This window comes from Medicago sativa, chromosome 4 (genome assembly GCF_051527215.1).
Source record: "Medicago sativa cultivar Bolivia chromosome 4, Bolivia_mono, whole genome shotgun sequence".
Lineage (NCBI taxonomy): Eukaryota > Viridiplantae > Streptophyta > Magnoliopsida > Fabales > Fabaceae > Medicago > Medicago sativa.
Genome location: NC_140752.1, coordinates 16,967,259 through 16,995,084, shown reverse-complemented (window position 1 = coordinate 16,995,084; position 27,826 = coordinate 16,967,259). Strand labels below are relative to the sequence as shown.

The 27,826-nt window shown below is 33.9% G+C and overlaps 1 protein-coding gene and 1 pseudogene across 6 annotated transcripts; both read left to right on the top strand.

Moving 5' to 3' along the window:
* Window positions 1–7,482: 7,482 nt before the first annotated feature.
* LOC146926806 (disease resistance protein RPP2A-like) lies at window positions 7,483–16,330 on the top strand. 5 transcript variants are annotated; one of them, XR_015005522.1, is made up of 10 exons: window positions 7,483–8,130; window positions 8,357–9,407; window positions 9,678–10,138; window positions 10,820–11,924; window positions 12,136–12,411; window positions 13,239–14,030; window positions 14,394–14,837; window positions 15,054–15,199; window positions 15,442–15,619; window positions 16,131–16,330. XR_015005522.1 is itself a non-coding variant. In XM_085700283.1 (9 exons), exons 1-8 carry the CDS (start codon window positions 7,568–7,570, stop codon window positions 15,174–15,176), a joined length of 4,809 nt encoding a protein of 1,602 aa, XP_085556409.1. In that variant the 5' UTR covers window positions 7,483–7,567; the 3' UTR covers window positions 15,177–15,199; window positions 15,442–15,904. The 5 variants fall into 5 exon arrangements, 3 of the variants coding, with proteins under 3 accessions (XP_085556409.1, XP_085556408.1, XP_085556410.1); XR_015005521.1 differs by having other exon boundaries at window positions 16,089–16,330; XM_085700283.1 differs by lacking the exon at window positions 16,131–16,330 and having other exon boundaries at window positions 9,684–10,138; window positions 15,442–15,904.
* Window positions 16,331–19,601: 3,271 nt separating this feature from the next.
* On the top strand, window positions 19,602–27,826 carry LOC146926805 (disease resistance protein RPP2A-like; annotated as a pseudogene). Its single transcript, XR_015005524.1, has 7 exons — window positions 19,602–19,772; window positions 20,702–21,727; window positions 21,938–22,392; window positions 23,127–24,231; window positions 24,535–24,804; window positions 24,908–25,703; window positions 26,027–27,826. The product of XR_015005524.1 is annotated as a disease resistance protein RPP2A-like (transcript).

Below are 27,826 nucleotides of genomic sequence, written 5' to 3'. Positions count from 1 at the left end.
TACGATGTTTTTGTTGCATCGAAGGTGACGACCTGGAGGTGATTTGGTACCACATGCATCTAGATGAGTCTAGAATCATTGCATAAACTGTTGGTGGATTGAATTACATTGCAATGTGTTTTATGATTGATTGCTAACTGTAATTTGTGGATTGAATTATTGAGGGTTAATTGTTGATTGACAAGGTGAATTTGAGATATGTGTATGATACACTTGTTGAGATGAACTTGGAAAGATGGTAAAGAATAATATGCATGTGTTGTGGATACTTGTGAATATATGTATGGATTGTTATTCTGGAATATTTTCTTTCATTTCCAATGTTCATGATAAATGTTTTTCGTGGATTATGATGATGTAATGCTAACCCTCAGTGGTTTACCACCTACCTTTCCGTATGGACGGGTAGATGGAGTGCAGGATGCTTAGTTGTTTGATTGATGATGTCGAGGAGTGGAGTTCCTCTTTTTATGCAAGTGTCTAGATTAGGGCTCTGATCTAGGATAGTTCTTGCATGTTAGATTTATTTTTGGACTATGCATTTGGAGTTGAGATGTTATTTGTTATTTGAGAATTGGAGAAAACAATTGTATTTTGTTGAGATCCAGAGATGTTTTATGAATTATATGTATGTTCCGCTGCTATGTTGTGTAACATGATCTTTATGCATGTATGTTTTGTGGTTTGATTCGAAGACGTAGCATCTATTTCTAGAATATGTACGTATATTCACGCGTTTTACCGCTTATTAGAAATAGGGTGTTACACTCTGCCTGTCTATGCGCTTTCCTTCTTCAAAGCTCTATCAGGTATAATCTCTTCCATTGAATCTTTGTTTAATAATTTTTTTTGGGGTGGGAGTGAGGATCATAGGAAAATATCTTGGATAGGGTGGCATAATGTGTGCCTCCATAAGGAGTTTGGAGGTTTGGGGGTGAGACAGTTGAAGGAGTTTAATCAGGCTTTGTTAGGAAAGTGGTGTTGGAGGATGCTTGTTGATAGGAGTGGTTTTTGGTATCGAGTTTTAGTCATCCGTTATGGCGAAGTAGGTGGGAGGTTGGAGGTTGGGGGCCGGAGTTGTTCTTCTTGGTGGAGGGAGGTGGCGAGGATTAGGGATGGGGGCGGTGATATTAGTGGAGGCTGGTTTGGGGAGTGTGTGTCAAAGAAGTTGGGGGATGGTTCCGATACTTTGTTCTGGTTTGATAAGTGGTTAGGGTCGGCATCTCTGTGTGTGAGGTTTCCTCGCCTATTTGATCTTTATGAGAACAAATTCATTACAGTGGCGAATTTGTTCTCTCTTGGTGTTGAGCAGGGATGGGAGGCGTGGAAGTGGAGGCGGAGATTGTGGGTGTGGGAGGAGGAGTTAGAGGAATGTAGGACTTTATTGCTTGATGTTTCTTTGCATGCTAATGTTTCAGACAGGTGGGTTTGGTTGCCGGAGCCTTCTGAAGGGTACTCAGTTCGTGATTCCTATCATTTACTGACTACAAAGGATACTCCTCTTGCGGATCCTGCAGCATCGTTGATTTGGCATAATCAGGTGCTATTGAAGGTCTCTATCTTTGCCTGGAGGTTGCTTCATGACAGATTGCCAACTAAGTCCATCCTGGTTCATAGACGGGTAATTTCTTCAGAGGCTTCTTTGTGTGTTTCAGAGTGTGTCTTAGTGGAGACATCGCAACATTTGTTTTTATCTTGTAATATATATTCATCGTTATGGCCCCTAGTGCGTCATTGGTTGGGCATTACAGGTGTCGACACTAATGTTATAGCCGATCACTTTCTTCAATTCGTGCATTTAACAGGTGGTGGCAGAGCAAAACGGTCATTCCTTCAGCTTATTTGGCTATTGTGCGTTTGGGTCTTATGGAATGAGCGCAATAATAGGTTTTTCAATAATGTTGTAACCCCTATTTCCAGGTAGTTAGATAAAGTGAAATATATGTCTTTAGCCTGGATGAAAGCCAAGAAAGTTGCCTTTAGGTTTGGAACAGATAGGTGGTGTTCGATCCCGTTTCAATGCTTGGGCATCACATAATGGTTTGTTTGGTGGTTAATTGAAACTTTGTTCCTTCAGTAATTCTTTTGGCACATCTTGTGGTTAATATATATTCCATTTTTGCTTGTTCAAAAAAAAAAGTTTGCAAAGGTTGCAATTTTGGCCCCCTAATAAAAAAAAATGGCAAAAGTGACCCCCTATGTCTACCCCCTTTTGCAAAACGTCAATTTTGACTCAGTCAACCTTATGTGGCACGCCACCTGGCATTTATTTATTTTTAAAATTATTTTTTAATAAGTTATTTCCACGCGTATAATTAGCAAAATAAAAAAAAATAGAAAATGGAAAGAACAAAGTCTGGCACGTGCAAGTAAGCAAAGAGTTCTAGGGTTTTTTCCCCCATTTTCCCCTAATTCTTTTCATCTACCCTTATCTTTCCATAACTCATTTCATCTCATCATAACCCTAAAACACATTTCAAAAGCTCCGTCTGGATCATCCATCACCATTTTCATACTCAAAATATCATATCTCCGAAAATAGCAACTGGTGTGAAGTGAAGGTTGAAGATGAAGTGGGCAACCGATTCTTCGACGGTGAAGTTTGGTGAAACTTCGAACAGCAACAAAAATGTGGTCCTAGAGAAGATTCCTGACAAAGATGTCTCAAAGTAAGTTATCTTTTGTTTTGCTTTGTTTGTACTACTCCTTTATTGAAGTCAACATAGTTATGAGTTAAAAAATGGTTGGTGGGATGTATTTTGTACGAGAATAGTATATTATACGGTAGAAATACAGTATTAAAACTTTAGTGTAACTTATTGTAAATTTCGTATGTATTTGAATACTCCCTTATACGCATATTGGTTTATTTATTGCTAGGTTTGCTGCTGGCAACTACTTGAAGATAAGGTTTCATTACAAAGGCTACTTTATTTGTGACCCTGATTTTGCATATAAGTGTGGTAAGGTTCACGAGTTTGGGGGTGAGTGGAACACAGATGTGGTGAATCTCAAAGATCTGGACAAACTAGTAAGGGAGATAGGTGTGGAAGGTGACTATAAGTTGTGGTATGTTATACCTGGTGGAAATTTGAATGGTGGTTTAAGGTTGCTGAAAACAAATAGAGACATTGTGAGGTTCATTAATGAGTTTCAAAATGAGGTAGCTGCTGATTTTTATGTTGAGACTCCACAAACTGAAGGATTGGATAGTAGGTATGACAATGATGTTGAGGTGGTAGAAGAAGTAAAAGGTAGCGAAGACTCTAGCTCAGATGGTGAATACATAGCTGAAGGTGAAGGTAGTGAAGATTCCACAACACAGTGACAAACCAACCCAGTTTTCTGTTTGAATGTCGACCCATTGAAGCTTGAGGATGAATATTGAGACATTTTCGAAGTTTCTGGAAAAACAAGGTCCGCTAATGGAGATGGAGGGAGGGATGAAATAAGAGAAGATGAAGATGATGGTTTGGTTCGGAATTTCTTGGTCGCAATTTTCTGGAAAAACAAAGGAGAGGATGATGAAAGGAGCAATCGAAAATGAAGGTTTGGAAGAGGAAAATGAAGATTTTGTTTGGAAAGAGAAGATGAAGGTTATTAAAAGGAGGTGATATTACCGTTGCAAAAGCTCGCACGTGCCTCACTTTTTTTTTGTTATTTTTGGTTTTTTTTAATTAATTATACGCGTGGAATTAAAAAAATACAAAATAAAAATAAATACACAGGTGGCGTGCCACATAAGGTTGACTGAGTCAAAATTGACGTTTTGCAAAAGGGGGTAGACATGGGGGGTCACTTTGCCATTTTTTTTAATAGGGGTCCAAAATTGCAACCTTTGCAAACTTAGGGGGCAAAAAGTGCGTTTTAGCCTTTTTTTTAATGTTGTGGGGAGGGGCAATTGAAATATAATTGGAGAGGCATGTGTGCTATTTTTAGTTTTTTTCCACAAGAATAAACTTATTGCATTTCATTTAAAATAGTAGTAGAGATACAAGATTAAGTATATTCAAGTACAATAATTTTGAAGAGGTGTATTCACCTGAAGTGAATTCAAGTATATTATCATACTTGATTAAGTATAACACCGCTTGAATGCCACAATCTATCTATATATGAAATACATGATACAATATATTTATCTGACTCACTTGATATTTTTATATAAAATTCCTCGAAGGAATTATTTTATCAAGGCACACAATTCATATTCTTGAAGAGATCGATTAATCAACTTGAAATATATAAACACGTTGTATAATATTCTTAGTGAATTTTTTCTAAGAAAGAGATATAAAAATGATATCCTTTGTCCATTTTGAAATAAACCCGAGAACTCTTGAAGAATTTTTGAAAATTGATTTCTTAAAGAAAAGAAATTAAGATGAAATATGTAGCAATGATATATATTTATTTGAGATTACAAGTTGAGTATTTGAAAAATAAACTTATGTGAATCATCATACATATATAGAAATGTGTTAAAATGGTTATAGATGGACAAATCACATTTGTTATGAACTCATATGATTGTAAAGTCAGTCACTAGATGTAGACAAAAAAATTGTTTGAGAATTTGAGTAAATAATGAAGAACTAATTGGTCCTGAAGTACCATATATTAGTTCAATTGAGACACAATAATGTACCTTGCTAACTATTCATGTTACGATATATTATTTGTTACTTTGTTATATTAGAAATGCAGGTTCTTTGTGTGATGCTCATAATGAAATTTTAGAACTACATAAAGAAAGTTCGAGAATATGTTTGGTTGAGGTCTATGATTGAACACGTAGAAGAAACTTGCAATTTGTCATCCGGAAGAGTGAATGGAACAATCATTTATGAATATGATACCATGTGCATTGCTTAGTTGAAAGATTGTGATCTTTAGAAGAATGATGATATAACCAGTCAACAAGTTTGTTCGTATAATAATCATGCAGACCTTTTCACAAAGTCACTCCCAAACATAATTTTTGAACAGCTGATATAAAATATTGATCTTCATCGTCTAAGAGATGATTGTTTGATTGAGGGGAAGATATAAATATATTTTGCACTCTTTTTTCCTTCACCGTGGTTTTGTCCCACTGGTTTTCCTGGTAAGGTTTTTAAAGAGAGAAATATATTAGATATTGTACTCTTTTTCATTAAAATTTTTCCCATTGTGTTTTTTCTTAGTAAGGTTTTACCGACGCATATCTTTCATGGACATCCAAGGGAGGAGTGCAGATCCGCGAGAAAATTGCAATCTCAATTTGCTTTCATAAGAATAAGACACGCGGAAAAATTATAATAAAACTTTTCGATTTTGTTATAATTTTTTTTAAAGCAATTCTGTCAAATTTACATTTATTTATATATAATATAAATGATGTCTAATTTGGTAATTATACTTTCAAAAGCTATTTTGATTCAAATTATCCAAACAACTTGAATTGGTAAAAATCACTTCTATGTAAATATATCCAAACATAAATCAATTACATTCAACTCACTTTTAGTCAAAATCAATTCTATCAAAATCAATTCTATCAAAATCAATTCTCGTCACCGCAGAGCCAAACACACAATTTGTCCTTTTATATTATTTTATAAACTATTTTTTTAGGGAATTATTTTATAACCTTCTTCATCTTTTATCTTGTCCTTTTATATTATTTTATAACAGTGGTGTTTTTATGTGTAATTTATTGTACATTATTTTTAAATTTAATTCCAAACTGTAATGTTATTCATATCAATAGAAACAACAATACATTTGATTTCCCTTTTCAAAAAAAACAATACATTTGATTTTACTTATGCACGGTCTAGTTTTTTTTTTTTTGACAAATCATGCACGATCTAGTTATACATTAAAATCAAATAAAAAGCACACTTAAACTTAAACATACCATTTCATTTGACGTGTACCCGGGCATTTCCTTCACAAGTTCCCCATTTGAAATGGTGTGGTTCAAAATGAGGACCAAATCTTGGGTAATTCCATTTTTTTTTCAAAGTGTGGTATTTTGGTTTTTTCAAAAAAGACCGGAAGATAGAGACTCGTTCGCGCCTCAAATAAGGTAAGGGGCTGTTTCGACTGGATGAACTTCCTTCCATTCCCAATTTCATTGGTGTTGAGAATGTTCAATGAGACATTACTTTAAACATGATGAGTGGAATATTATATTGGGGAAGAATACAAGCTTTCCCCAATTTTCTATTTCTATTCTTTATTCAATCAATGGTGGTGCAGGCAACAGTAATCATTCTATTGTTTATTTGCAAGTTGTCCCATGTGTAAGTGATAATAATTCAATATAGTTTATTATTTTTTGATGCAATCTAGACGACTTTTTACTTGAAACTTACTATATTAAGATCACATAATGCAAGCATGACTTTTGGTATTCAAAGAGCCATTTCATTTCACCTGATTTTGTCTTCACAGCTAATCCATTTTTTTTTTTTTTGGTTACATCACAGCTAATCCATTTCATAAGTGGTGAAGGGGATCGAGAAAATTGAGAGTTACAAAATGATTAAAAAAAGATAGACCGAAAGTAAAAAGAAAAGAAGATAGTGTAGTCTATGTACTACTGTGGTTTACAAATAAAATTAGAACGATACATAGAAGATTAGCATGGCATGCACAAATCAAGAAATGGTTTACAAATATATACATATAATTACTAATAACTAATAATTAATGTCCCACATCGGACGTTACAATTTTCCTTAACTGAACCAATCGAGCCGAATCGAGTTTGAGAGAGGACCATGAAATTTGTGCTATCTCAAAACTCTTAAGAGTTACAAAATGATTAAAAAAAGATAGACCGAAAGTAAAAAGAAAAGAAGATAGTGTAGTCTATGTACTACTGTGGTTTACAAATAAAATTAGAACGATACATAGAAGATTAGCATGGCATGCACAAATCAAGAAATGGTTTACAAATATATACATATAATTACTAATAACTAATAATTAATGTCCCACATCGGACGTTACAATTTTCCTTAACTGAACCAATCGAGCCGAATCGAGTTTGAGAGAGGACCATGAAATTTGTGCTATCTCAAAACTCTTAAAAATCATGGTTGGACCTAACACAGCCACACAAAACCGGTTTGCGAGGTGAGGGTTGCCCCCACTTATAAACACATTGACAGGCCATCTTCTATCCGATGTACGACTCTTAACAAAAACCGAGTCCTTTTTTAATATAAGCGTGTCACCATGTTTGAGACAAGTTGTGAATTCACAATTCACAATGGAATTGGGTATTATATTCCCCCATTACTGTTACTAATATAATAACAGGACTCTTTCATGTTATTATTATTGTGTAATTTGTGTTCCATTATTATGTGTTATTATCATGGTATTAGTATATTAATAATATAAGTCTATAACAAGTAGACCGTTGACTAGTAACATAGTTGATGAGACAACTGAGATATAAGAAGGAATTTCTAATCAAGATGAGTTATGCCTCATCATCTTCAATTGAATTCTTCTTGTAAAATTTCAGATTCATTGATCGTTTTTAAGAATTTTTCATAAAAATCCATCCATGTTTTCCTTCCCTTCCTCCTCAAAAAGTGACCACAAATTTGAATCCTCGTCTACTAATCCAAAGAGGAAGAGGTTCGATGTGTACTTGAGTTTCTGCGCCAAAGATGCGGGTTCTTTTGCTATGAGTATCTATAAGACTCTTAGCATAAAAGCTGGATTTGTTGTTTTCTGGGAGGATAAGAGGCTTGATTATGGAGATCAGATAATAACACCCTTGGAGCCAGTGCTGAATGTTATAGGAAAGTGCAAAATTGTTGTAATCATATTTTCAAGAAATTATGCTAATACAAGACGGTGTCTTCAAGAATTGAAGAAAATAACCGATTGTTGCCGAACAACATCTGGTCTTACTGTTCTGCCTTTGTTCCATGATCATGTCTATCCCTCATGCGGAATTTTAAAGACATGTATGTTTGGAGATGCTTTTCAAAATTTTGTGGATAGAATATTGATGGAGGAAACCTCCCATGAAGGGGACAAATTTCTAAGTTGGGTTGCAACAATCAGTAAAGCTACTACATTTTCAGGACCAATAGATCTTGTACAAATACCCCCAGACAGGTAATTTTAAAACTGAAATTAGATTACTCCTTCTTTATGTGGCTTTTTAACAGTACATGTTTTGAATCATTTGATTATTACGAGTTTAGGAAATTTAATTTTATTTCAAATAGTTGAGATTCTTAATTTACACCCCTTACCTTATTTATTCCTTCTTTCTTTGGACCTATTTACATACTGGAGAATTGTTATGCATATAATCACCTCTTTTTCATATACTATATAGGAACAGAAGTGAACATATTGATAATCTGGTTGAACGTGTTACTCGTGTGATAAACAAGAGAAGGTGGTTAAATTGTTTAAATACAATGAGCATAAATTCTCGCATGCAAGATGTGATTCAACTATTGAAACAATCAAAATCTCCTCTCCTTATAGGGATTTGGGGGATGGCAGGGATTGGTAAAACAACAATTGCCCAAGCCATTTATCATCAAATTGGTCCCTATTTTGAGGACAAGTGCTTTCTCAAAAACGTCAAGGTAGCTTGGGAACAAGAAAATGGTCAAGTTGTTTTACAACAGAAACTTATTTTTGACATGGACAAAGGAACTGAAATAAAGATACGTACAATTGAATCAGGAAAAGAAATTTTAAAATATAGATTTCGACACAAAAGGGTACTTCTTGTTCTTGACAATGTTGATAAATTGGAGCAGCTAAATGCTTTGTGTGAAAATCCTGAATGGTTTGGTGTAGGAAGCAAAATAATCATCACATCTAGGAATAGACATCTCCTCAAGGAGCATGGATTTGACCATATTTATAGAGTCAAAGAACTGGATGAAAGTGAATCACTTGAGCTTTTTAATTACGGTGTCTTCAGGCAAACAACATATCCTCAAGAAGATTTTCTTGATCTTTCCAAACAGGTAGTTGCTTATTCTGGGGGGTGGCCTCCTGCTCTTAAAGAACTTGGGGATTTTTTGCGTGGAAAGGAATTACGTAAGTGGAAGGATGTGTTGAGGAGATACCAAGCATTTTACCTTCCATCTCCAGAAATACTAGAAGATCTAGAAATGAGTTTTAGTGATTTGAGTGATGAAGAGAAACACATATTCCTTGATATAGCATATTTCTTCATTGGGATGAACCAGAATGATGTACTTCAAACATTGAATAGGTCAACACAATGTGCAGCTCTTCAAATAAATCTTCTCGAAGACAAGAGCTTTTTAACTATTGATAAGAAAAACAACCTTGAAATGCATGTTGTGCTACAAGCCATGGCAAAAGATATTATTAAGAGGGGAACAAGTAAAATGCATCGCCTGGTGAGTGGTAGTGTGTGTGTGTGTGATAACCAATGTATGGTTTTTTAAATCCAAAATATATAACATCAAAGTGAAAATTAATGATATCAGTTTGTTATCATTTGGTTTAATAACCATCACAAGAACATCAGAAGTCAATTAGTATGACTATGGATTGAAAATTATTAACAATAAATAATTGGTAACCTCAAAGTTTATGATGTATCAGTGGCTACAAGAATTACAGCAATCATATATCTAAGCTATATTCTTTTTTTCTTTTCTTTGAAGTTTCAGCCAAAGATGTACGACGTGTTCTTGAGTTTCCGAGGGGAAGATAGTCGTGCGAAATTCATTTCACATCTGCATTCCTCTCTTGAAAATGCAGGGATTCATGTTTTCAAAGACGATTTCAAGATTCAACGAGGAGATCAGATATCAATCTCACTGTTGCGAGCAATTGGACAGTCTAGAATTTCTATTGTTGTTTTGTCTACAAATTATGCTAATTCAAGATGGTGTATGCTAGAGTTGGAAAGGATAATGGAAATTGGTAGAAACAGGGGTCTTGTCGTTGTACCAGTGTTCTATGAGGTGGATCCCTCAGAAGTACGGCATCAAAAAGGTCATTTTGGGAAAGGTTTTGATGATCTTATATCAAAAACCTCAGTGGATGAATCAACAAAGAGTAATTGGAGAAGCGAGCTCTTTGATATTTGTGGCATATCAGGGTTTGTCCTCATAGATTCAAGGTTATTTATTTTATTTTATATTATTTTCCTTCAGAGTATTGTTGGTGATTCTTTAAAATTCTTAGGCCTTGGTAGTGTAATATTATCTGTGTCCATTTTAAAATATCTTTCTTTTCAAAATTATCACTTAGATAATATAACTTTCTTTTATCTTATATCTAATTTTTCTCTATGATTGATCACTAGAAATATCTCTATGATCTATTTTTATCTTATATCCATTTGGCATTTCTAGAATTGTTGATGAGTTTTTGTGGAAGCAATGATTCTTTATCTCAAATTTGTCCACTATTTTATTCTTCACTTTCTTCACTGTAAAGATTTGAAGACGAAATATGTTGGTGGTATTATTGAGATATGGTGAGCTTATACTACAGCAAGATTATGTAGAAGAGTATTTGAGACTATTATAACACAACTGATTATATCAGAACATGCATGTGAATTTATAAACTAACTAAATATTCTTAAACTCAGCAATAGAGATTTACACTCAATCATGCTAAACTTAAATAACTCTACTAATAAATAACAACACATTACTTGTTTATCGATGCTTGGTTTTCTGTTTCGATCATTTCCCATTCAACTGATTATATCAGAACATGCATGTTGAAGAATGCTTATACACATAAAATTGATTGTCATTTGTCAATATTTTCATTGGTTCATATTTTATAGGAATGAAAGTGCTGATGTCAACAGTATTGTTAGTCATGTTACTCGTTTGCTAGATAGGACACAGTTATTTGTTGCCGAACATCCAGTGGGAGTAGAATCTCGCGTGCAAGCTGCAACCAAGCTATTAAAGATTCAAAAGTCAGAAGATGTTTTACTTTTAGGGATATGGGGAATGGGGGGAATGGGCAAAACAACCATAGCCAAATCCATTTATAATGAAATTGGGAGCAAATTTGAGGGAAGGAGCTTCCTTCTAGACATAAGGGAATTTTGGGAGACAAATACTGATCTTGTTTCACTACAACAAAAGCTACTTTGTGATGTTTATAAAACAACAACATTCAAGATTAGTGACATTGAATCAGGGAAAAATATATTAAAGGAAAGACTCTCCGATAATAGAGTGCTTTTAGTTCTTGATGATGTCAATCAAGTGGACCAAATAAAGGCATTGTGTGGAAGCCGCAAATGGTTTGGTCCCGGGAGCAGAATAATCATCACAACAAGAGATATGTGTCTTCTTAGATCGTGCAGAGTTGATCAAGTGTATGCAATAAAAGAAATGGATGAAAGCGAATCTCTTGAGCTTTTCAGTTGGCATGCATTCAAGCAACCAATTCCGATAGAAGATTATGCTAAACATTCAACAGATGTGGTTGCTTATTCTGGTAGATTGCCTCTAGCACTTGAAGTTCTTGGGTCCTATTTGTCTGGCTGTGAAATAACAGAGTGGCAGAAAGTTTTGGAGAAACTGAAATGTATTCCCCATGATGAAGTACAGAAGAAGCTAAAAGTAAGCTTTGATGGTTTAAAAGATGTTACAGAGAAACAAATATTCCTTGATATAGCCTGTTTCTTTATTGGGATGGACAAGAATGATGTAATACAAATACTAAATGGGTGCAATTTTTTTGCTGATATTGGAATTAAAGTCCTAGTAGAGCGAAGCCTTGTCACTGTTGACAATAGGAACAGGCTTAGAATGCATGATTTGTTGAGAGACATGGGAAGACAAATAATTTATGAGGAATCGCCATTTGATCCGGAGAACCGCAGTAGGTTGTGGCGCCGTGAGGAAGTGCTTGATATATTATCAAAGCATAAGGTAATTACTATCCTGATAACTTCTTATATGGTTTATATATGTTACTGAAGAGCATGATATTTGAAAATAGTTTCATTCATGATTGTGCTAGTTTTTGTTAATTAATTACAAATTAGTTTCAAATGTCAAAATAATAGGCTGCATTACAAAAAAATTAGCCAACAGATATCTAAGCTATTTGTTTTCCGTTTCTCTGATATTATAATTTTAGGGAACAAAAGCTCTCAAGGGACTGGTTTTGGAATTTCCAAGAAAAAATAAAGTTTGTCTGAATACCAAAGCATTTAAGGAGATGAATAAACTCAGATTGCTTCGACTTGGTGGGGTGAAGCTCAATGGAGATTTTAAATATCTTTCAGCAGAACTTAGGTGGCTTTGCTGGCATAGATTTCCATCAACTTACACTCCTGCAGAATTTCAACAGGGAAGTCTAGTTGTCATCGAATTAAAATATAGCAATCTCAAACATATATGGAAGAAGAGCAAGGTACGGATTCTCTTTAATATTTTTCTGTTTATTAATAGCAATCACTAATCAAATTTCCCGCAAGCAATAAATTTTCATCTGGCCATAAAAGAAGAACAAGCAGTAAATTTAAATTTATCGTCTGATCTAGCTCTTTAATTTTTGCGCTTTTTTGAAGAAGTTAGGCACTGCTTATAGGATTTGACCAATTGGTGAACTAGAATCTTGTAGCACCAACACTTTTAATCGAAGGCGTGTCTGATGTCCAACACGTGTCAGTGTTCGGTATCAATGCTTCAGTGTCAATGTCTGTTTTTGTGCTTCATAGTTTAGGATGGCCAAAAGTTGTTATAAGTATAATTTGACAATTTGAATGGCGAAATATTAGAACTCTTCCACCAAATTCTCTGTCATTGCTACTCTATGTCTGATTTATGTGTTCAATAAAAGTGTAAAACTATGTCTCGCAGATATCATGGTGTAACAAATAGTAAGCATGACATGTTAACTGTACATGTGCAACGTCAATTGGCCTCTATTTCTATAGATCATGTATAGCGTTAGTTACATGTAAAATGTGTCATTTCTACTCGACCTCACTAACAGTGGTTAAATTTTTTACAGATGGCTAATTTGTATATACAGATACTTCCAAAAAAAATTATTATTAGCTCCTAAGCTTAATATTCAAAGTGATATCAATACTGGTATAACCATTAACTAACATTTAGGGATAACAAAACCAACACTAAACAAATAAGTTAATGATACTTAGCAGTGTAAAATTTCAATCTATTTGTTTTTCTATGCTTCTCTAACTATTTTCTCGTGGTTTTATTCTCTTACAGATGCTAGAGAATCTAAAAATTCTTAATCTCAGTCATTCTTTGAATTTGACTGAAACCCCAGATTTTTCATACTTGCCTAATCTTGAAAAGCTAGTACTCAAAGATTGTCCAAGTTTGTCTACAGTCTCCCATAGCATTGGATCTCTCCATAAACTTCTTCTAATAAATTTGACAGACTGCACAGGTCTTCGAAAACTTCCGAGAAGCATCTATAAATTAAAATCTCTAGAAACTTTGATTCTTTCTGGATGTTCCAAGATTGACAAATTGGAGGAAGACTTGGAACAGATGGAATCGTTGAAAACCTTGATTGCGGACAAGACTGCTATAACAAAAGTGCCTTTTTCAATAGTTAGATTGAAAAGCATTGGATATATTTCTTTACGGGGCTTTGAAGGATTTTCACGTGATGTATTCCCTTCTCTCATTCGGTCTTGGATGTCACCATCAAATAATGTGATATCCTTAGTTCAAACATCTGAGCCCATGTCATCTGTTGGTACTTCCAAGGAGCTTATAAAGCTTCGAAGTCTTTGTGTAGAGTGTGGCTCAGTACTACAACTAACTAAAGATGTAGCAAGAATTTTAGATGTATTAAAAGCTACAAATTGTCATAAATTGGAAGCAAGTGCAACTTCATCAAAGATTTCCGATATGTATGCTTCTCCTTCTATTGATGATTGCCTTGGTCAAGTTTGCATTTCAGGGACAAAGAGTTACTTGAAATCTCTCTTAATTCAAATGGGAACTAAATGTCAAGTCCCCAATATCGCCGAAGACAACCTTTTACAGGTTTGCATTTATCTTCTACGTATATTTTTAAAAGTAAATTGGAATTTTGTTCCTGATTATGTTTTTCTAACAAAGTATGCCGTCCTCAATTTGAGCTATTTAATTCTTAACAACTCCTGCATTAATTCACACATAATTTTTGTCAAGAATTAAATTATAAGCAAAATACATTTTTAAGAAAAATAATACTATTTTGCTTTTATTTCTAATTAGATTAAATGATCATATGTATTAAAAGATAATTAATGTACCATTTTATATATCTTAAGTGGGAACTAGGAATGATAAAATAATTAACTTACACAAATATGATGAATTTATTTTTCTTTGATCCTCTAAACTTTTTATTTATTCATTGTACAGACTGCAAATGAGATTTGGGATGCATTTTTGCGCCATAATTCTGAGTGGTCAACCTTTAATTGCCAAGGTTGTTCCATAATATTTGATCTCCCAAAAATAAAGGGGCGTAACCTTAAGAGTTTGTTGTTGTTCGTTGTTTATTACTCTTCCTCGGAGAACATAACGTCGGAAGGTTGCAAAGGTGTGTTGATCATAAATCATACAAAGACAACCATTCAGGCCTATAAAAGAGATACACTAACTTCCTTTGAGGATGAGGATTGGAAGAGCCTAACATCAAATCTAGAACCTGGTAACAAAGTGGAGGTTATGGCTGTTTTTGGGGAGGAGTTCATTGTAGAGAAGACAACACTATGTCTCTTATATGATGAACCAATCGACAAAGAAATTGAACATTTCAATACAAAAGATGATAATGTTACCGTTTGTGGTCGAGATCAAAATGTGAGTGATAAAAGAGTACATTTATTTACGTTTTCTTTATATAAATCTTTTCTTAATGTTATGATGAAAGCAGGATTTAACCACTGAAGCTATTGGACAAATTGACTTGCTCCAACTCCTATAAGCGATCCCCGTTTAAATTTAATATACATAATAATATATATTTTTCCAGCCCTTTTCTGGCTTCCTGATTTGCTCTTTGTTTTTGTTTATTAGATATTTCGTATACTCTTCACCCAGCTTCCATTGCTTTTTTGTGCTGTTCTTTCCTCACACCCTTTCTGGTTTGGTCTGGTTGCCATTTTGGTTTGGATCACTTGCAGCGGTTCTAAGAAGTGAAGTAGCCCAAACCTCATTACAAGGTAAGAACTTATATTTTCTATGTGAAAACCTGTGCTTTGATTGTAAAGAATCCATTGTCATTGTCAGAAGGGTGGGATTTTAATGGAAGGACTGAATTCGGAGAGGTAAGGAGTTCTGGGAAAAAGTAGATATTTAATTAGGTTTAGAGGAAAGATTTTGAAATTTTATTCCTGCAATGTGTTGCAACTACTAAAAATAAAGACTGTCTTTGTTTACTCTAATGATTCACGAATTCACGCAGATAACTTGCGGTGGCTGAACCAAGTACTCATGTGTCCCTGCAGTAGAGGTTTGGTACATGCAAGGTGTCCAACTTTGCCCTCTTTACTATGCTTCATTTCTTGTATCCCACCACGGCAAAGATAAACACTAGTATGTGATACGAGTTTAATAGGAGCAAGAGCCGAAAGATCTAACAAGTGAGTATAGTGTTCCAATTGAGGAAACCAAGTCCAAAAGGAATACATTCAAACAAAATATTCTATTATTTTCTTCAGTGTTAAGTTGTTATTCTGTTAGCCAAGTGATAGCACTTTTTCAATATATAATCAGTTGTCATTACTACATATATGAGATTTAGTAAAGTAATACTTGAAAAATATAACTAAATCAAAAACAAATGTTACTGTTTAAATCTTGTAACATACATTTGAAAAATGTTAGGTAAATCCTGTGTTACTAAATGGTTTTAGTAACACTTGAGAGTCTTACTCGCAACACTTAAAAAAATGTTACCTATTTTGTAACTAATTTACATGTAAACAGTGATGGGATTATGTTAAATGTAGAAGAATCATATTTTCCTTTCACAGATTTCTTCCCTTTTTATTCTTTGGAGCTAACATTCGCTGGAGGAGTACTTATTCTGATCCATTTGTTTCTTAAAAGGTGTATCATGGGTGTTTCTTAATTGCGATCTCATTTTCGCAGAGTCAATGTCGTCTGCAGACCAATATTGCCTCCATCTTCGAGACGAGTTCCAACGCAGTTTCAAATTTGTGCTTATAGGGATGAGTACGTCTACAGGCACTCTCTCTATGCTATTATATTTGGATTCCAAATACATCAAAATACATTCTCCCTTTATTTGTTATTTTATTTTAATATTATAAAATAAGTTATTGGTAAAAGGTAATGATATATGGTTATTGATAGGATCTATTCAACGATTTTTTGAGGTGTTAGGTTTGAGAGATTGAGAGTTTATTAGTCATATCATAAAAAAAGGTCTTGTTAACGAGTGTTTCCGGGACATTTTTTAAGCATTCTTAATGAAGAAATTATTATTTAAAAAATTAAGGACTTTAATTTTCAATGCAATAAATTTCATATAATCTTACCATTTTAGAAGCTTAAAGAATGCCCCGGGGAACATTCGTTGACATTTCCCTTAAAAAAATATAAAACAAGTAACGTGTATATTTCGGATCCACTTAAACACCCAAATTGAGAAACTTTTTTTGTAGATGCTATAAACGTGTATGATTACAGCATGCAACTCAATTAGGTTGTAAACATCATCAAAAATATTTTAAAACAAAATTATTTTACAATATTTTTAAATTAATGATTTTACGAAAATTATTCAACTACTATATCATCCTCATTTATATAAATTAATAAAATTATTGAATATTGAATATTTGTAAAATATGTTTTTATTTAAATAGACATGTGATGTGATATTTATATTCTTTTATTTTTATTTTTTTTTGTGGTGGCCGGGGTTTGAACCCCGGACCTTGCATATATTATGCATTCTCCATACCAACTGAGCTAAGCTCACGAGGACATATTTATATTCTTTTATAAACAGCCTTTGTAAATTGTCAAAATATGAAGAATTTAAAATTATAGGGCTAAAATCTGTATATTTTTATACATAGGCTATATTCATATCTCGCCCACATGACATGGGTTATTTGAGGTATTAACTATTTTGGTTTTGACTTATAAGAGAAACTAGAATAATCTTTTGGGTTAAATATGTTTTTGGTCCCTATAAATATGTTAACTTTTCGTTTTAGTCCCCCTAAAACTTTCTTTCAACTTTTAGTCCCTATAAAATTTTCAATCTTCACTTTTGGTCCCTCTTTTAAAGCAAACTCATATGTAGAATTCATATTTTTTAATAAAATTTTCCAGAAAAATTCAAAATTTTATAAGAATCACTCCCAAAAAAATTAGAATTTTTTAACGAAACATGAATTTAATATGAATTTTTATATTTTTTACGGTTAAAAATTCATATTTAATTTGTGTTTTGTTAAAAAATTCTAATTTTTTTTAGGAATTTTTTTTAGAATATTTTACACATTTCTGCACAATTTCATTAAAAAAATACAAAAATTAAATTAAAAATAGGGACCAAAAGTAGTGATTGAAAATTTTATAGGGACTAAAAGTAGAAGGAAAATTTTAGAGGGACTAAAACGAAAAGTTGACATATTTATAGGGACCAAAAACATATTTAACCCTAATCTTTTTATATTTAAAAAAAAACCTGGATCGGTTTGAAAATACATGAACCGATGCACCAAGTCAAAAATAATATCGGTTCGCGACAAATATCTAACGGTTCAATTTGGTTTTAGCAACATGTTTTGACATTTAGGTTCCATTTATGTAGAAAACTGAACCATGGACAATTTTTACGAGTAGCTAATAAATTGAAACCATCCTCTTGATGATTAACTAAAGCTCAATGTGAATGCATAAGTATGTAGTTATGATTCAGATAAGCGAGTTTAAATCATGTGCTCAATGAAATTGATGAAGCGGAGAAACAATGGAATCTCAATGAATTATTCACGGATCGATATGTTGCACAAGGTTGATATTCGAATTGGATGAGTCAGTTTTAATTTAAGCAACCAACAATTTTCTTCTTCTCTACTGGAGAAATTTAGTGAAACGGCGTGATAAAATTTTGAAGGAAATTTTTATGTTAGGTTTTTGTTCAACGTATTGTTCGTAGGAAGAGAAATAATACAACACATATGTTGACTATAATAACACAAGATAAACCAATTTGTTGTTAGATATCTATACCATCTTACCGATATTGTAACCTATATATGCCTTGATATTTAGTCATTGTTTTGTTTTAATTAGGAAATAATGATAAAATGGGGCTGGGAAAGTTGATAAGTTGTAATTTATCGTATTTTTAGCATTTCAATTCAATAATATTTGTGGAACTTTGGTTTTACTTTGGAGCTATATTACTATAAAACATTAGTTTTCATTTTCAGGACCAAATAATGAAGAAAAGAAAGAATTTTCAAATGTTAAAAAAAGAGCACGGTGCGTCCAGGGCAACCGTGCACTTTGTTTTAAGAAAAACCAGGTAAAATTGTTGAAAGTTAAGCTCAGTCCATGCGCAAAAGTGTCGAAACTTAAGCACACAGTCCGGGCACCCAATTATTTTACAGACTCTATATTTCCATATCTCAATCTTAATTACTTTTAATCTCTCACACACTAGGTGAACAAATTTGATAAAAGTTAAGATTGAAATAAAAAAATTTGTCCTTCATAGTAGATGATGATTGAACTTTTGAGTGAATTTTTTATTGAAAAAAATTAAAACATCTTAAAAATTTATTATATCAAGATATAATATCCAAAAGCATTTAAATAAAATGGTAAGGAATCTCTTATAGTTTAATGAGAAATCTTGAGTTCAAATACAACTCAAAAAATGTGGTAGTGTTAATTTTTTTCAAAAAGGAGCTCTGCTATTTATAAAGATAATAATTCCCTCAAAAATTAATCTCTACAGTGATACATATTAATATCCCGTTAAAAAAAACATACATAAGGATATAATAATGAATAAAAGGGTGTACCAAAAAAAATGAATAAAAGGGCAAAAATGTATAATACTACCTCCGTCCTTTTTCTTTATGAATATTTTACAAAAATCGTGGATGTTAAGAAAAATATTTGAAGTAATAAATTTGTCATAAACATGTTACTATTACCAAATTACTTTTTGTTTATAGAAATATTTAATGTTAACTTTTCATATTTCAAGCTATATATTGATAATATTAATGAAGGGTATATTTAGAAAAAGAGTAATAAATGCATTAAAAAATTTATGATTCAAGGATAATTTTTTTGTAAAGTAGTTTTATAAAAAGAATGGTGGAAGTAAAATATAATAATGAGTGTCTCCAATCCACTCTCTATCTATGCGTTGTAAAGCTTATCCTCATAATTCATATTAACTTTTTGTGGCTGAAAATATTTATTTATATTTATGAGACGACTTTGACTTGTAATATTTATACCCCACATGAGGCAAGTAGGAGTTGCTATTCAAGCTTCCAAATATGAAGAAGAAATGACCAACTGAAAGTGAAAATGATGATGCAAAACCCTCTCGAATAGAATATTGCAGGAAGATATGTATGGAGAGGCTTTTCATGATTTTCTGGATAGAATCTCAATGAAGGAAAAAACCTCTTCCGAAGATGAAGACAAGTTCATGAGTTGGGTAGCAGAAATCAGCAATGAAGCTTCCAAATATGCTGCATTAGCTTTTTTACGATATGGACCAAATGAGTAATGAAATTAGATTACTAAATCTTTATGGCATTATTAATACTAAATGTTTTGATTCATTTGACTATTATGAGTTTAGCAAATTTAGTATTTTCACTTATGTACATGTTGGAGAATTGTCATGGTTGAAATTGACTTAAAATTGAAGTTCTGAAGGAGTGCGAAATCGGGGTCCGATTTGTATAAATCGGTGGCCGATGTTGAGTGTGTTTCCAGCCTTTCCTTTCGACATTTTTCGGGGTCCGATTTGGATAAATTTGTGGCCTGTTTTGAGGATAAGGCTGGTTTTGTACTGTGTACTAAGGTGAAATTGGGGGCCAATTTTTTGATTTCGGAGGCCGATTTTCTCAAATGTTGAACGCTATTTAAGGCTTCATTCTTCATGTTTTGTGTGTGGCTTTGAGAGAGAAACCTAGGAATACAAAGGAGGTAACTTTAGGGTTGAGTGTCTTTGTAGTGAGGTTCTCTTGGGTTGGGAAACATTGTAAACACCTTGGGTGAGTGAAAATCATTGAGTGTCTTGTTCATTGGGGAGATTGGGAAAAAAGGGTAAAAATTAGGATTTGTTCTTTGTGAGCTTGTTGAAGCTAATTTCTTGTAACCCTTTTGTATATCTTTGTAAGAACTCGTTGATAATGGATTTGAGAGATCAATCTCTCCCCCAAAGTAGGTCAAGTTGGACCGAACTGGGTAAACATTTCTTGGTGTGTTTATTTCTCTTCTCTCTTTATCTTTTGCTTGTGATTTTGTGCTTTTCACTTTGATTCCTAGATTAGATCTAGGTTCTGTTATTGTTGTTGCTTGTGATTACTTTGATATTGGTTATTACTTTCCTTTGCTCCACGCATCAAAGTATTATTGGTGTGAGTTTTAAGTCCGAATTCACAACAGTTCTACATATAATTGTCTCTTGTTTCTCTACTATACAGGAATAGAGGTGAACATATAACACATGTAGTTAAATGTGCTACTCTTATTGTAAGCAAGAAAAGAGCCTCGTTCCATATAGAGAGCATACACTCTCGTGCCCAAGATGTGATTCAACTATTGAAACAATCAAAATGTCCTCTTTTAGTAGGGATATGGGGGATGACAGGGATTGGTAAATCAGCCATTGCCAACGAAATTTATACTCAGATTGGGAACTTTTTTGAGGACAAATGCTACCTAGAATATGTCTAGGGAGGATTTCATACTCTAGTTTCTTTACAAGAGAATATTCATTTAGATATCGACAAAACAAGTAAAATAGATATATCTGCAGTTGAATCAGGAAAAGTGATTTTAAAAGAAAGGCTTCAACATAAAAGGGTACTTCTTATACTTGATGATGTTGATAAATTGGAGCAGCTAGAGGCTTTGTGTGGAAATCCAGATTGGTTTGGTCCAGGTAGCAAAATAATCATCACAACCAGGGATAGGCATCTACTCAAGAAGCATGGAGTTGTCAATATATATCCAGTGAAAGAATTGAACGATAGGGAATCGCTTGAGGTATTGAGTTGCAGTGCATTCAGCCAAGCAACAAGTCCTCCAAAAGAAATTGTTGAACTTTCTAGACAACTAGTTGCATATTGTGGGGGATTTCCTCTTGCTCTTAAAGGCCTTGGGGAGTTTTTGCATGGAAAGGATGCATTTGTGTGGAAAGGGGCATTGAGGAGTCTTGAAAGCTTTTCATTTCCCGATCAAAAAGTAATTAAAACTTTAGAAATGAGTTTTGATGATTTGAAGAATTGTTCCTTGATATAGCATATTTCTTTATCGGAATGAGCCAAAATGATGCACTCCAAACATTGAATACGTCAACACAATATTGCACAGCTCGTCAAATAAGTCTCCTTGAAGACAAATGTCTTGTAACCATTGATGAGAATAACAAGCTTGGAATGCATATTCTGCTTCAAGCCATGGCAAGAGGGATCATTAAGCGGGAATCAAGTAATAAGACTAATCAGGTGAGTGGTAGTGTGTGTGGATATCAATTTGCTCACAATTGGTTTTGTTACAAGAATAATAAAAGTTAATTATTAGTAAGATTGTGAATTGAATATTAGTAATAGAATAAATTTTGGGTAACCTCATAGTTTAAGATGTATCAGTGGCATCAAGAATTTTATCTACCCATTATGTAAGCTGTAATTTTCATTTTTACTTTGATGTTTCAGCCAAAGATGTACGATGTGTTCTTGAGTTTCAGAGGGGAAGACAGTCGTGCAAAATTCGTTTCACATCTGCATTCTTCTCTTCAAAATGCGGCGATTCATGTTTTCAAAGACGATGACGAGATTGAACGAGGGGATCAGATATCAATATCACTGTTGCGAGCAATTGGACGGTCTAAAATTTCTGTTGTTGTTTTGTCTACAAATTATGCTAATTCAAGATGGTGTATGCTAGAGTTGGAGAAGATTATGGAAATTTGTAGAAACAGGGGTCTGGTCGTTGTACCAGTGTTCTATGAGGTAGATCCATCAGAAGTGCGTCATCAAAAAGGTCGGTTTGGAAAAGGTTTTGACCATCTTATATCAAGAATCTCAGTGGATGAATCCACGAAGAGTAATTGGAGAAGAGACCTCATTGATATTGGTGGCACAGCAGGGTTTGTCCTCATAGATTCCAGGTTATCTATTTGTATTTTTTTCTTTTAGAATGTTGTTCGTGATACATTAAAATTCTTAAGCCTTTGGTGGTGTAATAGTATATGTATGCATTTTAAAGTTCACTCTCTTTTAAAGATAATCACGTTTAAAACATTTCATGATACTGATGTGCGACCCAATTCCAAATTGTGGGACCCATATCGAGTGTTAGAAAGAGAATGTTTTTTACCGTCTTCTATGAATTAACTTTTGTTTTGCAATTTTTTTTATTTTTTTATATGGTTGATCTCCATTAGGTATTTTTCTAGAATTGTTAATGAGTTATCTGTGGAATCTTTATCTCAGTATTTCTAGAATTGTTAATGAGTTATCTGTGGAATCTTTATCTTAAATTCACTATCTCACGAGATTATAGGATATGGTGGGTTTGTACTAAAACAAAATTATGCAGAAGAGGATTTGAGGCTTAATATTAATCCTCTATTATAATACAACTAAATGTATCAGAACATGTATGTGAATTTATAAACTTACTAGAGATTGTTAAAATGTAGTAAGCTCAAACTTAATTACTCCTCCCTCAATTGATAAAAACATCCGTTGGTTCATATATTTGCATATATTTACCAATCCATGCGTTTCTCTTTCATTTCACATTGCAATGCAATTATTTCTTCTAAAATTTTGCACATATATTTGCATATATTACTCCTCCCTCAATTGATAAAAACATCCGTTGGTTCATATATTGTAGGAATGAAAGTGCCGATATCAATAATATTGTTGGACGTGTTACTCGTTTGCTAGATAGGACAAAGTTATTCATTGCTGAACATCCGGTGGGAGTAGAATCTCGTGTGGAAGCTGTGACTAAGCTACTAAATATCCAAAATTCAGAAGATGTTTTACTTTTAGGGATATGGGGAATGGGGGGTACAGGTAAAACAATCATTGCCAAAGCCATTTATAATGAAATTGGAAGAAAATTTGAGGGAAGGAGCTTCCTTCTAGGTATAAGGGAATTTTGGGAGACACGTACTAATCACATTACACTACAGCAACAAGTACTTTGTGATGTTTACAAAACAACAACATTCAAGATAAGAGACATTGAATCAGGGAAAAATATATTGAAGGAAAGACTTTCCCAGAATAGGGTGCTTTTTGTGCTTGATGATGTGGATGAATTGGACCAACTAAAGTCTTTGTGTGGAAGCCGTGATTGGTTTGGTCCGGGGAGTAGAATAATCATTACAACAAGAAATATTGATATTCTTACATCATGTAAAGTGGATCAAGTGTATTCAACAAAAGAAATGGAGGATAGTGAATCTCTTGAGCTTTTCAGTTGGCATGCATTCAAGCAACCAAGTCCGACAGAAGATTTTACTACACATTCGGCAGACGTGATTGCTTATTCTGGAAGATTGCCACTAGCCCTTGAAGTCCTGGGGTCCTATTTGTCTAAGTGTGAGATAACAGAGTGGCAGAGAGTTTTGGAGAAACTCAAATGTGTTCCCAATGATCAAGTACAGAAGAAGCTAAGAGTAAGCTTCGATGGTTTAAAAGATGTTACAGAGAAACAAATATTCCTTGATATAGCTTGTTTCTTTATTGGGATGGACAAAAATGATGTAATACAAATATTAAATGGGTGTGATTTTTATGCCGATATGGGAATTAAAGTCCTTCTTGAACGAGCCCTTGTAACTGTTGACAATGAGAACAAACTTAGAATGCATGATTTGTTAAGAGACATGGGAAGACAAATAATTTATGAGGAATCACCATTGGATCCTGAGAAGCGCAGTAGGTTATGGCGCCATGGGGAGGTGTTTGATATATTAGAAAAGCGTAAGGTAAGAGAATTGAAAATTAGTTTAATTCATTTTAGGGTTATATATGTTTTTGTTCTTATAAAATTGTTCCCTTCTAAATTTAGTCCTTACTTAATTTAAATAGATTTTTAGTCCCTACAAAATAAATTCTCCTGCAGTTTTAGTCCCTGCTGAAATAAAATTTGTTTATTTATCCTTTAAATATAAATTTTTTGAATGATTTTTTTATTACTTAATGATTATTTGCACTCATGTTTATAAGTGTCAAATTCCAAAATTAATATATTTGTTTCTGTTTGTAATGTTTCGTTTTCTTAATTTCAGGGAACAGAAGCTGTCAAGGGATTGGCTTTGGAGTTTGCAAGAAAAGAGTGTTTGGAAACCAAAGCATTTAAGAAGATGAATAAACTCAGACTGCTTCGTCTCGCTGGGGTGAAGCTGAAGGGAGATTTTAAATATCTTTCAGGAGATCTTAAGTGGCTGTATTGGCATGGATTTCCAGAAACCTACGCTCCTGCAGAATTTCAGCAAAGAGGTCTAGTTGTCGTTGAATTAAAATATAGTAAGCTCAGACAAATATGGAACAAGAGCCAGGTACAAAATTTGTCAAGGTTTAGTGGAAAATATCTTCAAAATTCCAATGTTTTTTTTCTTAGCTTCTCTTACTCATATTCTCTTGTGCTTTATTTTCTTACAGATGCTAGAAAATCTAAAAATTCTTAATCTTAGTCATTCTCTGGATTTGACTGAAACCCCAAACTTTTCCTGCTTACCTAATCTTGAAAAGCTTGTGCTCGAAAACTGTCCAAGTTTGTCTACGGTCTCCCAGAGCATTGGATCTCTAGATAAACTTCTTTTGATAAATTTGAGAGACTGCACAGGTCTTTGGAATCCCAAGAAGCATATATAAATTTAAATCGCTAGAAACTTTGATTCTTTCAGGATATTCTATGATTGAAGAATTGGAGGAGGATGTGGAACAGATGGAATCGTTGATTAACTTGATTGCAGATAAGACTGCCATCACAAAAGTGCCATTTTCAATAGTAAGAATGAAAAGCATTGGATATATTTCTCTGAGTGGCTTTGAAGGATTTTCACGTGATGTATTCCCTTCTCTCATTCGGTCTTGGATGTCGCCATCAAATAATGTGATATCCCTTGTTCAAACATCTGTGTCCATGTCATCACTTGGTACTTCCAATGACCTTCAAAAACTTCGAATTCTTTGTGTTGAGTGTGGTTCGGATCTACAACTAACTCAAGAAATAGCAAGATCTTTGGATGTATTAAGAGCCACAAGTTATCAGAAATTGGAAGCAAGTGCAAGTTCAATTCCTTCAGATATCTCTGATATGTATGCTTCTCCCTTAATTGATGATTTTCTTCGTAAAGTTCGCACTTCAGGGTCAATGAATCACTTGAAATCTCTTTTAATTCAAATGGGAACAAAATGCCAAGTCTCTGATATTGCTGTAGACAATGTTTTACATGTTTGAATAACTCTTCTGCCTGTCTAGTTTTTAAAAAATCAAACTGGAATTTCGGTTGCAGTATGAAATTATATTTTTCTAACAAATTATTTTGTCCATATTTTGAATTAGACACAAATTTGATTCTTAAAGTTCTTAAACTCATTTTACATTAGTAGTTTGTGAAATGGGTGTGAGTTGTCAACACAAATATCACGTTAAGAATTAAATTACAAGCAAAGTACAGTTTTAAGGAAAAAAAATACCTTTTTTAGACAATACTTTTTTCTTTGGATCCTCTTAATTTTTAATTTGAGGCATTTAAACATATGTTTGTTTTACAGACTGCAGATGAGACTTGGGATTTGTTTTTCCTCCCTTGTGACAATAATTCTGAATGGTCAAGCTTTAGTTGCAATTCCATAATATTTGATATCCCAACAATAAAGGGGCAAAACCTGAAGAGTATGATATTGTTTGCTGTCTATTACTCTTCCTCGGAAAACATAACATCAGAAGGTTGCCACGGTGTGTTGATCATAAATTATACAAAGAGAACCATTCAGATTTATAAAAGAGATACTCTAACCTCTTTTGGCCATGAGGATTGGCAGAGAATAACATCAAATCTAGAACCTGGTAACAAAGTGGAGGCTATGGTTGTTTTTGGGGAAGGTTTCATTGTTGACAAGATTACAGTATCGCTCTTATATGAGGAACCAGTTAACAAAGAAATGGATGTTATTGTTTTTGGAAATGACGATAATAATGGTTGTGTTTCTGGTTGTGATAATGAAGTCATCAATGTGTTTGGAGAGGGAACGGTGAACCATTCGCAGATAACTAGACCCACAAATGTGTATTATGCTGATGTCATCGAACTGGTACAGCCAGTACCGTATGACCCTGACCAGTCTGCGGAGGAAGTAGCTGAGGTGATTTGTGCAGGTGAAGCAGAGGGTGATCAGGAGCAACAGGTTCCTCTACCTGAGGGTCAGCGTGAGCTGCAAGCAGCAACAACACCTGAGACCATTGGACTGGTTCTAGGAGCTCAGATTTTGGACCCCCCGGAAGAGCTCAGGGCAGATTTTGTCCGACTACAGCCGACAGTTACTGCAGTAGAGGTCAAATTAGTAGGCAGTTACACCCAATCAAGATCTGAAGAAATTGAAACGCTCACTGCAACTATCCTTGAACCTACACCTGAAATTCCCCAACCTAAACCTGCATCTGTCACCATTATTGAAGCAACTCAAGCCATACCTACAAAAAGCCTACCCTCTGACCAAAACACTAAGCAAGTCATAGTCAGAAATGTTGAATCAGATTCTGCCTCTGATACAGAAATGATATTTGTGTCAGCACCATCCTCTTCTGAACCTACCTTGATCCCCACAGCTCCTGCTCTTCACCCTGACCTAGAGGGAATTAGTGTTATTATTTATAATAGAGTGAAGGAGTTGTTTTCTGAAAGACTTACATCTATTAGCCCTCAAAGTTATGCTGCTGAGTGGGATAGGCTAAGGGACTCAGTGAATCAAGCCTTGGAGAGGCTGAAGACCGTAAGCTCTAGTGTTGTTGAACAAAATCTAGCTAACTGGCTTGACAATGTCAGAAAGGAGATGGATAGAGTGGATCTAAGAAGGAATATCTTTAGGCAGATTGAACCTCCCCGTCTGCCTCTTATAGATGACCTGCCTGAATTCAGAGGCCTGGCTTCCTACAATGAACTCTTTGCACTGAAACCAAAGGAGCTATTTGTAAAAAGAGAAATCTATGAAGCTCATGCATTAAAGTTACTGAGGGAAGAACTGGCTTCTCAGAGGTTGAAGCAAGAGGCTCTAGAAGATAAGCTTGAAAGTCTGGCTGCTAATCAGGAAGAGATTCAGAACACCCAGAGGAGTATGCAGACTCAACTGGACAATGTGATTCAAGGACAAGTAGAGATGAAGGCCATGCAGGATGAGATGAGTAGAGATATCAAGACTTTGCTGCAACTGCTATCTCATAAACCTTAGGACTTTATTCCCTTTTATTGTTTTGCACTTGTCATCTGACAATTTTTTGGTTTTGTAACTATTTTATGGTTGTTTAAAACAATATTCTGCTTTTGAATGAATGATTGTTTATATTTGCTTGCATAA

Bases quoted from the DNA above. Each gene is read 5' to 3' on its own strand.
- LOC146926806 (XM_085700282.1), top strand. From the start codon at position 7,568: ATGTTTTCCTTCCCTTCCTCCTCAAAAAGTGACCACAAATTTGAATCC. The intron at 11,925-12,135 runs GTAATTACTATC...TTATAATTTTAG, and splicing joins ATATATTATCAAAGCATAAG to GGAACAAAAGCTCTCAAGGG. The intron at 12,412-13,238 runs GTACGGATTCTC...ATTCTCTTACAG, and splicing joins ATATATGGAAGAAGAGCAAG to ATGCTAGAGAATCTAAAAAT.